The sequence below is a fragment of the Aethalodelphis obliquidens genome, unplaced genomic scaffold (genome assembly GCF_003676395.1).
Source record: "Aethalodelphis obliquidens isolate GAN/ISIS:26980383/991018 unplaced genomic scaffold, ASM367639v1 scaffold9, whole genome shotgun sequence".
NCBI classification, from domain to species: domain Eukaryota; kingdom Metazoa; phylum Chordata; class Mammalia; order Artiodactyla; family Delphinidae; genus Aethalodelphis; species Aethalodelphis obliquidens.
In genome coordinates, this window is record NW_020837953.1 from 21442632 (window position 1) to 21456609 (window position 13978).

General features: G+C 41.9%; 1 protein-coding gene across 1 annotated transcript; it reads right to left on the reverse strand.

Moving 5' to 3' along the window:
• Positions 1 to 1206: 1206 nt before the first annotated feature.
• Positions 1207 to 13626, reverse strand: AKIRIN1 (akirin 1). The gene is made up of 5 exons (XM_027109016.1): positions 13275 to 13626; positions 9049 to 9189; positions 6442 to 6576; positions 5027 to 5098; positions 1207 to 4361 (listed from the first exon to the last, which is right to left on the reverse strand). Exons 1-5 carry the CDS (start codon positions 13492 to 13494, stop codon positions 4351 to 4353), a joined length of 579 nt encoding a protein of 192 aa, XP_026964817.1. The 5' UTR covers positions 13495 to 13626; the 3' UTR covers positions 1207 to 4350.
• Positions 13627 to 13978: the final 352 nt, after the last annotated feature.

Below are 13978 nucleotides of genomic sequence, written 5' to 3' on the forward strand. Positions count from 1 at the left end.
CGACTCGGTGCTCTCACTGCCATGGGCCCGGGTTTGATCCCCGGTCAGGGAACTAACATCCCACAAGCTGCTCAATGTGGTAGAAAAATAAACAATAAATAAATTTTAGGGCTTCCCTGGTGGCGCAGTGGTTGAGAGTCCGCCTGCCGATGCAGGGGACACGGGTTTGTGCCCCGGTCTGGGAAGATCCCACATGCCGCGGAGCGGCTGGGTCTGTGAGCCATGGCTGCTGAGCCTGCGCGTCCGCAACGGGAGAGGCCCGTGTACCGCAAAAAAAAAAAAAAAAAATTTTAAAACACATATATCTGTCCTCCATAAATACATAACTCAGAAGACACCAGTAATGCTTGCTGAATGACTGAAAAACATTCAAAGCCAAATAAACATGTCTTTCCCTACTTTTCTCCCATTAACATGAAGGCACACTGGGTACCATGCCTCAGGAAATGTGGATCAGCCTACTGCTAAGACCAACTAGACAACAGCTGCAATATAAAAATCATTTTCTTAAAAGCATAAAAAGGCTAACTAGGTAATGAGGAATTACTGAGACAAAATCTAGGTAAGAACCCAGAGAGCCTAGAACTCAAAGCATCTCTTTCTCTTAAGGCATTTGCCAATCTGGAAATAGCCCCTGGGTGCCTGAACTACGCTTTTAGGAGCCTCATGGACTGACAGGGACAACTGCAGCTATAGGAGACTACACATACTTTGAAGGCCTTTTCAAGGGAAGAACCACCAGGGCAGCACAGAAGTCACTGTTCCTTAACAGTATTTAACAATCTTTAAACCCATGCTATCTCCTGACAAAATTCTCACACCTTTGTAACTAAAATTTCAAAGTTAAGTATACTAAAGATACAACAACTGGTCATTCTAAAGAGTATGCTCCCTGCCCTCATCCTAGAGAATCATTACTCTAAAAAGTTCATTAGCTCTTTCTGTAGGATGTTCACTTTGGCAACCAGTTTACATTTGTAAGCAGAATTTTTCATCATACCTCAACCTGAGGAGTGACTCCCCCATCCATGATGCACCAAATTTGCCTTGTGAGATTCCTCAAGTGTCTATCAGTGCTACAGTGCAGGGGCCCACACACTTTTCTATAAAGGGCCAGAGAGTATTTTCAACTCTGTGGTCCATACTGTCTCTTGCTCTGGAGTTACAGTATGAAAGCAGCCACAGATGCAAACAAATAGGCGTGGCAGTGTTCCAATATAACTTTATTTACAAAAAATAGGCCATAGTTTGCTGATCCCTGCTGAGTAACAAAATACAGATTCACTGAAAGGCATTACTGAATTCATTTGTCATTTATCTTTTATTTTTTTGTCAAACACTTAAAAAGTACAAATTCTAATAAGAGAATGTGAGATTTGATGTTAACAAGGGGCTATTTGTTTTGGAAAGTTGAGAATCACCACTGCAGAAAGAAAGGTTTTGGTCTTCAGATCTGATGAAGACCACTGTAAAGAAACCTGCTGTAACATTTTCAAGTGCATATTATATGCCCCAACCTGTGCTAAATATAAATACTTTCTTTACATGGACTATTTAATCTATTTGAAAACAAACCCCAATGATGTACATACAATTAACCCTCATTTTACAGATAAGGAAACCGTGGCTCAGAAAGTTCAGTAGCTTGGCAAGGCTCACATAGCAAATTAGTGGCAGAGCAGACTAAACTCTAGGGCTACAAACATCCAAAGGCCATTCCTTTAGCTACTATTCTAAACAACCAATCCTCCCTGGTGGGCAGAGAAGATTCACCGTGTGTGGAAGGTTGGCCCAAGTTCATGTGTCTTCTGATGTTCTTCTTTTCCTGGGAGCTCTTGACAATTATGACTGCCTCACAACCTTTAATCTCCCCTGTACTCCTCTGACCTAGGTATGCATGGACACTTACTCCTTTCATTCCCCTTAAGGTGAAGACTTTACTTAAAGATAATAAATGGAATTCAAACAGAAAAAAATTTTAACTAGCTCACTAGATACAGATCTTCTGAGACCACAGGTTCTGGCCCATGCTTACGGTCTCCGTAGGTTGACTTCTTCCCTGGGCCTTGACCTATTTCCATGAGACAAAGACACATCCCTACCTGGGAATGCCCCTATGTTCAAGCCCTAGAAATCAAGGTCTAGGAAAAAACACCTTTCACTAGTCTAAGGCTTACCTCACAGGTCCCCATTTTCTGACCTAGGAGTCATCTTCTCTCTGCATAAAACATTAAACAAACATGTCCAGTCCCTTTTGAGGAGATCCCAAAACCCAGCCATGGTGGCGTGGTCTTACTCTGTGGCCCCAAAGGGCAACCATATGATAATAAAACAGCCTAACAACACTAGGTGCAGTGAGAGGGTGTCTGTCATTTTCCTTATAGAAACCTACTCTATTTCCCACCCAGCAGCCATTTAGTAGGAATGGGGCTGACAACTGCAAGAGTGAATGAACATATCACACTGATTCTGTAACAAGAAGACTTCAGTGAGGCAGCGTTCCCCATTTCTGGCCCATCCTTCAGGACTTCGGATGGCCCCCACAGCTGCCCTGCCCTTGTTTTAGGGTGACTATCCCACTGTAAGGCCACTCCCATTACAGCCACTGCTATTCTCCTCTTCCAGGAACAAGTGACTACCCTGGAAAAACAAGAGATGAAACACACTGCCCTTCAAATATGAAGTAAAAATAATTCTTTAATTATTAAAAGATCACTTCTGGGCTTTAAAAAGTCTTTAAATCTTAAATGTAATGTTGAAATAGGGAAATGGTTATAGCAGCCTCACATAAATTATTTGAGTTAATAAACATTATCACAGTATTAAGAAGGCAAGGTAAACAAATAGCTTAAGTATTTTATTTGTTTGCAACTAAGCTTGTTAACACTATATAATGAAAATGTACAAAGAATAATGTTGCAGTTTTTGGTTAGATTTAAGTCAAAGACATTCATTAATAAGGAATCTTCGAATGTGAATATTCCAGAAACTTCTCTAAGCCATCTGATCAGGACAACTGTCTCTGAATATTACCTTACTTTGGAAGGTACTGGCATACATTTGAATTAAACACAGTTTTTTTTCAAAATAAGCCTTAATTAAAAAAACTATTCTATATTCAAACTAAAACAATTTTAATAGAACTTTCCTTTCCGAAACAATAATAAAGGAAACAAGGCATTTTGTAAAACGTGGTCCTGAACAAGTCACAGTAAAAAATAAATGTATACTTAACTTCCACCTCCTCAAAACAGAGGTTACTTTCTGTTCCTCAGCCTTGGAAATAAGGTGAAGAACAGTCTGTAAGCAACTTCGGGCAGGGGGTTGCCAAAACAAAGCTCAAGCAATTGAACATGGACATCTCTTAAAAGAATTTGGGGGAACCTGACCAAAGGATCCAAATTCTATTTCTAATAAGTGATACAAAGGTGAAGTGGCGCCTCCCAAGTAGCAGTGCCTCAGGGGCGTGGCCCAGCCCCATGCTCGCCTTTGTCATGCTCCCAAGCAAAGCCTGATGCTCCTCCTCCAGAGGAGACTCTCTTCCTTCTTAGAGGTTCAGTGTCCAGGGAGCTCCTTGTGTGAATGAGGTGAGCACAGACTCCACGTGGGTATTTTAAGGCTTGGAGTCAAAGTAATGTTCTAACACAGCTAGGCAGAGTCATGTGTCAAATGGCCTGTCTCGGGTTTGTTCTAATTCCTCACCACGCATTTGTAGACCTAGGACCACAGACCTTTGCTATGTCGTCATAATCACATCTAATGTCCATCCTAACTTATGATTCATATTCTGTGCCTGGAAACAGTCCCTGTATTTAACAATAACACCTACACAGAAAACAATCCACTGTTACAACTTATATGGTCACAAAACATTAATGATCTTCTGTAGACCAAGGAAATGTTTTTAACCATAATTGTCGTGCATCAAATTCACAGCCAGAATCCCCAAGATCAAAAAAATTTGCACAATACAAATAATAACTTAAAATACACATAAACACACATACACACACTCTCACACACACTTCTTACAGAACTGTGCTTGGGGAAACTCCATTTGTTGAGTGCCACTGAGGGCATATTTTGCTAAACTGCTGCTCCAGGTATTTTTGTTTGGAATCTATCACAGTAGGGCACAGCTGTTTATTGGATGAGCAGAAAAGAAACATATGCTTGTGGCAACCGGAAAGTTTTAAGGTCTTTCAAGTTGTATAAAATGGACCTGCAGAAACATTTAAGTGTTCTCAGGATGCAAAGTTGGAGCTGAAATGTGATATCAAACCAGTTGCAAAAAGTGTACAGCAGCCATCTCTTGAGGTCAAACCTGGTACCCAGATATGCAAGAAAGCTTCAGGACACATCTATAAATTAGGAATAAAAAACAAACGAGTGTAAGAATATTAAAAATACAGTGTCATGCTTTTTTAATATTAACTAACGGTAAATGTGATAAACAGTAGAGGATATCAATCACCACTAAAGAGGTCCTAAATTCGCAAGAATTTAAGAAACTTGACTCAGACTCAGTTTACATATATAGCTATTTATAATTTCTGTTTTGAGTAATGGGTAGTTGCAAGATGTTTAGAATTAAGAAATTCTGACCACACACTTGATAAGCTAGCTTAAGGACTCAACTTTCATAAATTAACAATTGAAACTACCTTTCTGAGGGAAAAGCCAGGTATTAAACAAATTGGCACTGAAGTCAGACCACCTGGGGTTTTAATCCTGGCTGAACCACTAGCTGTATGAGCCTGGACAAATTATTTAAATTCTTTAAATGCTATCCTTACCTGTAAAATGGGACTAGGAATAGTTCCTCCCCCACAGGGTAATTGTGGATTAAATAAACTTTGTGAGGATTTAAAGGGTTTAGCACAGTGCTGGACATATAAGTATTCTTTAAATGTTATCTATTATTTTACTTCACAGGGGCTTTCTGCTCTCAGGAGACAAGGTACTCAGTGTCAAAATCTTGCTCTTGGAAGTTGAAAAATTCAATGAAAAACTTGGCAATACTTACAGCTTGTTGGCCTTGTCCCATATCGTCGCATAATCTGATCATGTGTGAATTTCACAAAAGATTCATATTGTTCTGTGAGGGGAAAGACAGTATATACTATCCCCAGAAACTCTCCCGCAGTTTTTCAAGAATGAAGGGTCAGAATCACATCTAGCTTCCCAGTTTATATTATCCACGCTCAGGCCCTGCTTATAATGGTCACTCTGAGATCTGTTCCTTTCTCTTAGGTCCCAGAGCCAAATCCCTGGCTCCTAGGTTTGGTCACTGATCATCGCTAACATTTTCCTAATAATCTCACCCCTGCTGTAATTCCATCTCCTGCTAATGGCTTCCCAAGATAGACAGCTGTGCTCACTACCACAAGCCAGCAAATTTTAGTATTATCTCCTATAGGACATGAAGCTTGAAGCTCTTTTCTGCACTCTATCTTTTCTATAAATTTCAACATACAAACTGAGTGATAGAGGTGGAATGGCTAGAAAGCTAAGAGAAAATTCCACATTACCTAATTGCAGACAGTTCCACAGAAGTACCTTCTGAAGGGAAACTCAGTAAAAAGACAGAAGGTAGTCTGACATCCAAGAACACAGAAGTGTTTACAGCCAGCTGGTCTAAACAAATTTGGAGTGGGGGTAGAATAGGGGAATGACATACTACAGCTACTTCTTATAATACACATTGTTAGTATATTAAAGGATCAAAAAAATGTTACTATAAAGAAATTCATTTAACTCTGTTGTTAGATCAACAGTTCTCAATTTAAAGCCGACCAATTAACATTCTGTTGTGTGGGCCACCACATGAGAAAACAATACTTACAGGAAGAAGCTGTTGCCTAAAACCTCTCTGATCACAACATCACCCTCTTTCACTAAACAGGTACTACTTCCTATTCCTGATTTAGATCCCTTCCTTTCACAAAAGGGTCTACTGGTTGCCATCACTAATCACTCTTTGTTCTAGCCTGCGCGGTGCTTTCCAGACTTTAAAGTACCTCTAAATCACAGGATGCCTGACTTCCCACATCCATAAAGTGACTCCCACCAGGAAGTCTGAATGTGTAGACTATACTCTTCCCAACCACCTGTTGGGAGGTCAGCATGATTCCTACCACCTGTTAACCCACCAGCTTGCCCGAATAACCTACTTGATGCCTTTATTCATATGGAAAATTCTTGAAAGAAAAGCTTGGCTTATCTTGTTTCAGAAATGTAAATGAAAAGTCCTTCCATATAATGTATAAATAAAATGTTTAGAATCCAAAAGAGAGTAACCAAAGAGAGAAAATTAATACTCACAATTCATTAAACCTTCTGGAATTAAGTGTTACGCTTTTTCTAAGTTACCATTTACTTAACTGGGATTAATCCTTACAGAACCCTATTAACAATGGCATAGCCACTGCCTCAGCCTACCTGCTAGTTTGGTATTGAGGATTTGCTCATATTCCTCCCGAATTTTATCTTCATAGTCTTTTAAGAGACGCTCACATATTATTCCAACTTGTCGGAGGGTAAAGGTGGGCTGGTCCTTCTTCATCCAGGAGGAACCTGGCCAAAAGACATACTTAGTTTACATATACATTCTAGCTCTAGGGTTCTGAATTAGTAACTATGCAAAGAGTCCTAGAATATAAAAATTCTTTAGAAAAATGATATTTTCCACTATTTTACATGGAATAGTTTCACAAAGTTCTGACATTCATTCTACAAGGCAAGGCTGAAGGTAAATTAAGAAGTAGGAGGAAAGTATATTCAGGTGTGCTAAATGATCTGCACACAGAAAAACAGTTCTGATGCCATAACGATCCGAGCCCATACAGAATGCTCACTTGGTAAAGAACAAGAACAAAAAGGTTAAAGCTGATATAAAGCCTCTAGTCTGAATCAGAGAAAGTAGATTCACAATATAAGAGCTACCCAGATCCTTGGAGATCATCTACACCTATGTTTAATCATGGTGGTGCATCATAATTATCTGTAGAATTAACAACAACAAAAAAGATACATATGTCGATTTAATTCTGGGGTAGGGCTTAGGCATCTTTTTAGTTCCACAGGTGATTCTGATAAGAAATGGTTGACTTCCCCAATATAAAAAACTTAGCTAAGTCACTGACGAATGACAAAAGGAGATGATTAGGCACTACACATCTCATCCTTGATCCCTTTTGAAACTAGGTTGAGAAAAATGAAATGTTCATTAACACAAAGAGTTGATTTGCTTTTTGGGTTTTTTTTTTGTTTTGCGGTATGTGGGCCTCTCACTGTTGTGGCCTCTCCCGTTGCGGATGCACCGGACTGGGGCAAGAACCCGTGTCCCCTGCATCAGCAGGCGGACTCTCAACCACTGCGCCACCAGGGAGGCCCTTGAAATGTTCATTAGACTGCAGCTGGAAACCAAAATTTCCCCTGGGATGCCAGATGGAAATTGGCTTCTTGATCATGATAAAAGCAGCAGCTCTGTTGGCAGCCCAGTTCTGAGTTTTCCTCAAAGCTCAGCCTAGAATCTGTTTCTTCAGCCCTCTTAGTCTATAAACCAGTTAACGTCTAGAAACAAATCGTTTTTTGCTTAAACCAAAATTTTTTCTCTACAAATAAAATCTGCAAAACATCTAGTCAGTAATTATTTATAATTGTTTCTCTACCCGTAACATATTTTATTACTTCAAAATGATACTACTAAAATCCGAAGAGAATATTAAGGAGAGACGTGCTAGCTACAACCACTGAAAGATCTATCACTCATGTATGGGCAAGAGCAATTCATTGGAAAGGGTGTTATTTGAGGGTCAAGACCTTTGGGTTATAAGAGGACAATTTTTTTTAATGTATTTATTTTTTATTTATTTATTTTTTGGCTGCATTGGGTCTTTGTTGCAGTGTGTGGGCTTCCCACTGTGGTGGCTTCTCGGGTTGTGGAGCATGGGCTCCAGGCACACGGGCTTCAGTAGTTGTGGCTCATGGGCTCTAGAGCGCAGGCTCAGTAGCTGTGGCGCAGAGGCTTAGCTGCTCCACGGCATGTGGGATCTTCCCGGACCAGGGATCGAACCCGTGTCCCCTACATTGGCAGGTGGATTCCCAACCACCGTGCCACAAGGGAAGTCCCAAGATGACAATTTTTTAAAAAATTATTTGTGGTGAAATTCACATAAAATGAACCATTTTAAAAGTGAACAATTCAGTGGCATTTAGTATAGTCATAATTTCTACAACCACCACCCCTATCTAGTTTCAAAATATCTCCACCACTCCAAATAACACCCCTTACCCATTAAGCAGTTTGTCCCCATTCCCCGCTCCCCCTATCTCCTGGCCAACATCAATCTGTGTTCTGTAAGGAGACAAGTTTTAATCAAGGTAATTTTTAATAACTCTTAGAACTGTTATAAAGTAGAATATTCTGTGAGGAAACAAATATTCTCCTCTACTGTTAAAGTAGGCAGAGTCCACCACCAGTGGTGATGTTTGGGCCCTGGCCTGTTGACTATTTACAGGGATATGGCAGGCAAGACTCATGGCTGAACTATGTGACGATGAAGGTTCCCTCCAACCCTGAGATTCTATTTTTGAGCCATCCTCTCTGACCACCTGTCAATATTACAGAGCAGTGCTGTCACACAACTTTCTGCAGTAACGGAAATGTTCTATAGTGCTGTCTAATACAACAGCTACACGTGGCTACTAAGTACTTGAAATATGGCTACCACAGCAAGAAACTGAATTTAAATTTTAAGTAATTTAAAATTAAACAGCTACATGTGGCTACTGGCTACGGTATTATATGCTGCAGTTATAGAGGGTACTCTTGAATTGGGTGGAAGGAAGTCCAGTCAAATCAACCTAAGGTCTTTTGCAATTTCATGACTCCATGGTTTTAAAAGCATTTATAAGTAGTAATACAATGAATACACTTTATCAATTTTATTACTTTAGATGAAATCAATTCTGGTTTAGGAAACCATCATTTTAATTACCACTTACAAACTCTTAAATGGATGGTGCACACTAAAACATGCTTACCTGGCGAACTAGGTGCTGTGAGTGCTGAGGAGTGAGGCTGACTTTCCGAAGTACAAGCTTCACTCTGATTAAGAACAACTTCTAAATGTCTCCACCTCTGATAACGACTGTATTCTTGTTTTATGTTCTGAAAAATTTGCTCTAATAAAAAAGAAACACACTTGAGCATTCACTTTACTGTGTTACTTCTTCAAGCTTCTTGTCCCTCCTCCCATGTTATATTAACAAATGTGTTTATACCAGATAAAGCACTCCTCCTATAATCCCCAAAGTGTTTCCTCTTGTTGCCACTATTTCAGTAATACATAGGATAGCAGCTATTTTGGCATAAACCACCCAGGTAGTTCCCTTTGCTTCTTTTCCTGTGACAATGAAGACCAGATCTGCTGTTTGCTGTAGGATTAAGTAGGACAACTTACAGCAACAAACAAACAAAACCATCCTTAGCTTCTTCACCTAATAAGAAGCAATTTTTGATCTCCTCTGAGTTGCACAACTTCACAAACAAGGGTATTAGGAACAAGTCTCTTACACCAAGGCCTTCTAACAATGAAACTCTTGTCCTGTTTGGGATTCAAGATCTTTGGGGAAGAGGAGAGCAGAAACCATTATGTTCACAGCCTGGACACTGACCAAGAGAAGACCTGAGGTTACTGCTTGGAACTGATGGCCAGAGCTTAGAAAAGAATTTTCTGATCCTATAAGAGGCAATATTTGGTAGGATTCAGATTACTATTCTGAGTCAAGGTAATCATAAACTAATTTGTTAACGCTATTAGCGGAGTCCAGGACACACAAATCACTAACCACCTTGAAGGCCACTCCTAGAGACAACACAGAATCTGGAAAGATGTGGTTTTCAACAAGTTTCTTGGGGTTTTTTGATAGAATATGGATTCACTTTCCAGATCATAAAGCCTCCTTATAAAAAACAAAAACCAGGAAATTATATCACCCCCCCACTTACATTATTCTAATATATACTTTGCTATAACAATTTTTTTTAATGGGGGGTAAGTGTTAATGCCATTTTGCTTCTTCCTATGTGACTGTGACCTTGGGAAATCATTCAGGATCTTTAGCCTAGTACTTCAAAACAAATGTTAAATGCCTACCCAATAAAGTTGTGAGAATCAACACCAAAGACATTAACAATGCCATAACAAGTGATGGTACAGTCCAGGGACTGACATGAACTCAAAGTAGCTCCACACGTAGCTAAACTCCAGAACTCTCAAGCCTGAACACTGGAACAATGCAGGATTAGCAAAGCTTTCCTTTCAGAATGCTATGAAGTTCATATTTTAGATCCCTGAATTTATGAAGTCTTTGCTTCATCTTTAAAATGCATTATTCTCCAAGCACATACTTGCCAGAATCAATACAAGGATGTAAGGAACTGCAAAGAATTGAAACAAGAAAGGACAAGTATGAGGACAATGCTCATGAGAACAGAAGGTCTTTGATAAACTTCTAACTGCCTCCTGTACAGCAAAGTGAACAAATGGAAAGACACAACATTAAGGCTGGTAGAAGGACTGGGAAGTCCAAGAATCTAAACATGGTATGCACAGGAGAAAAAGAAGTAGCTGTGACTTTCTTCCCAAGCAGGCCAAGGCATTTTTTTCTTTAAAAAGAAAAATGCAAATTTCTTTTTAACAGTGGATAATAATTTAAATTCTTGCCTCCCGTTATTATTTGAGGTTGTGCTTCCAGCTTATATCAGACTAAGCCCATCTTCAAAATTTTACAATGACTCCTAGTTGCTACAGACCAAATTCAAACTCTTGAACATGGCATTCCATGCCTTCCAAGACTGGGCCCCAAATTATTTTTCCAGTTCCACTACAACCGAGTTCCATTAAACTATCCTTTCCTTCACCTGTGGGTTTTCTAGCCTTTGCTCTAGCAGTTTTCCTTTGCTTGAACTGGGGCAGTCTCTCCCCCCAACATTATTCAAGACCCAGCTAAAATGCTACCTTTCTGGAAGTTATTCTCCAACCCTCAAGTCATGATCAATTAACTGCTTTGCATCTAGACTCCCTCCATGTTTACAAACATTTCCTGGAGGTCAGCAAACCCCTTACATGTCTGGTATCCATCTAGCTCCTTTAAGCAATGAAAGGCTTAATTTTATAGGCTCCTTCCATAAAAAAGTGCTATGATACATATCTTTTTTTTTTTTTTAAGTTTAGTAAGAACATAGTTTCTTGACTATTTCTGAGAGAACTTTTGAGTTAACAAGTAGGATATTTTGATATGAAGTCACTGATTTTTAAATTCACTTTTCTATTAGTTGGCTTTATTCTTTCTTTTTTTAGCAATTAATATTTCCTCCCCCATTCTTCCTTTTTAATTCAGAAGGCATCTTTCTCTTCAGACAAAGAACCAAATTATTGTTTCTTTCATGACAGAACCATAACTGATCAACCTTTACAAATGAATATTTTTAATAAAATATTTTAACACAAAATGACTAAGAAATCTATGCAAAAATTAAATTTTAAGATTAAAAAAACAGTGACGCCATTACAGCACCCTGCCATATTTAGGCTTCCAAATACATTGAACAATCACTTAGTAAGCATCTGCTATATTATGAACTACCATAAAATTAATCTACAGGGTAGTATTGGAAGAAATAAAACATTTACATAAATTCCATTGAGACAGATAGGGCAAGTACTAATTCTATTTTGCAGAAGAGAGATCCAGAAAGATTATGTGACTCTCCTTGGGTATCCGTAGGAGCAGTGGAAGAAAAAAATATCACTTCAAGAGGACATCTATGTACCCTGCTTTTGCAAACATTATTTCATTCAGTACATAAGGCTTTGCAACAATAAGTGATCAGGGAATTTAAAGTAGAATAGAGTTCCTTATGGAGCAGGGTTAGTCAGGTAATGGAAGACTTGAAGAAACGACTGTATTTGGATTAACAAACAGAAGGGGAAAACATCATGATGGAAGACAGGATACAGGCACAGCCAAGTGGGTCTGGGGGAAAAGAGCAAAGGCATAGTTTGGGGAAAAAATGTATAAAAGACTGACTAGGTAAGAAATGGTTAGAGTTGATAAATCCTTTGAATGCCAGGATAAAGAAGAGATAAGGTGAACACAAGTAAGGATACAGTGCCTAGGAGAGCCTGGCTGGCAACTGCTGGGATCTTGGTGTGAGAGGATGAGGGCCTCAAATCTGCATCGTGGATACACAGAAGGAGGAAATAATGGCTAAAGACACTGGTAACTGAAAAGGGGCAATAAAGAATGATTTTAAGGCAACCTCAAGGTTTTGACAACGCTTGAGGAATAGAAAAACCCACACAAAGAAATGACTTGCCAAAGTCCAGTTTTGAGGCACCCCCCGCCCCGCATTTCCGGAAGCCCTTTAAAACTGCTAACTATTCATTCTGATGCACTTTCCCCTCTACTCCTGCGCAATGGTTAGGGGTTCGGGTTTTTTTTTTTTTAACTTTATTGTCACACCAGTTCTCCTCTTTCCTTGGCCTATGTGAAATCCCTATCGAAGGAGAATCTCTCTGTTACGGATGGTTGAATTCCTGCTTCCGGAACCTCTGTATGTTTAAGGATTCTCAAATTCTAGCTAACGACCTACCGATTTCAAGCCATATATGGTACAGGACCACAGCCATACAATAAAAGAACAGGGCCAGTCTCTTAGAAACAGGTTGAAATCGGATTCCACGCCTTCGACGGCGGCCTTAAGTCCCTAACGACTTCTGGAAATCAGGTCTCCCTACAAGCCACAGCACAGTGCTGCACAGCACGCACTCAGGCCCCCTCCCAGCAACCCGCCCCCAACCCCACACCCTCAAGGCCGGGTTCGTGAGCGGAATCCAATTTTCCATGGCCCACTGGATCTGCAGGGTGGCTCAGTGCAGGCGCGGGCAGCGGACGCAGGAAGGGCTACGGGGGCTGCGAGGGCCCCGAGCGGCCGGGGATATTCCCATCCTCCTCCCGCTGCCCACCCCCCTAGTCTCTCCAGCTCCAAGAAAACCGAAAACCGACACTGTGGCCCCCCTACACCTCCCGGATGTCTCCCATCCCCGGAAGCGACCAGGCCCAGCGACACCCCAGTTCCCTTTTCTCAGGGCAAAGAAGGGGTCCGCGAGTGAATTAGCCTAGCGTTCATGAGCTTCCCTCCCCCACCCCCTTCAAAAAAATGCCTGGGCCTGGCTTCCTGCCAAGCCCGCAGCGTAGGTTACCCGGGGTTGGAAGGCGCCGCTCGCTGCCGGGCGGGGCGAGCTGCTGCAGAGTCGGCGGTGGGGTCTGCGCCTGAAGCAGCGGCGGCGGCTCGGCGTCCGGGGGCCTGAGGCCCGGAGTGGGGCCGGGCAGAGGGGCGCAGCGCCGCCGTTTCGGGGAGCCGGGGCTCAGCAGCGCCGCCTCGAACTCCATGGGCCGCTTCAACGTCGCCCCGCACGCCATGCCGCTGAAGGGCCAGGGACCAGGAGCCGACGCGACTTTAACTGCGGCCCAACCTCCCGCTCCTCAGCGGAGCCCGCAAGCCAAGCCGGCTCCAATGGCGGCTCCAGCACCGGCAAAGGCGCTGGCCCCGCCTCCTGGGACGTCACGGGCCCTCGCCACCGCCCAGAACAGGGGGTGGAAGCCGGAAGGGCCGCTCTGGGAGGTCAGTCAGCACGTTCCGGCCCGCGGCGCCCTCTGCTGAGGAAATGGAAAGGCCTGGGCGGAGAGCTTGGTCACCAAGCAAGGTCGGGAAGGCCCCAGCCACTGCCGCTCTCAGGGTCCCATCGTCCCCCCCATCTTCCTGAGCAGACGCGCCGGGGTGGCATCTTAGGTTTTCGCACCTGCGCGAACGGGCATGGGGGAGGGGAGAGTTGGCGGGGCTTGTCCAGAGGCCGCGGGGTTCTGTTGTCTCCCGGTACAGTAACCTCGTTCCATCCAGAACGCT

Bases quoted from the DNA above. Each gene is read 5' to 3' on its own strand.
- AKIRIN1 (XM_027109016.1), bottom strand. From the start codon at position 13,494: ATGGCGTGCGGGGCGACGTTGAAGCGGCCCATGGAGTTCGAGGCGGCG. The intron at 6,577-9,048 runs GTAAGCATGTTT...TCTTTTGGCCAG, and splicing joins CACAGCACCTAGTTCGCCAG to GTTCCTCCTGGATGAAGAAG. The intron at 5,099-6,441 runs GTAGGCTGAGGC...TTCCCCTCACAG, and splicing joins CCTCAATACCAAACTAGCAG to AACAATATGAATCTTTTGTG.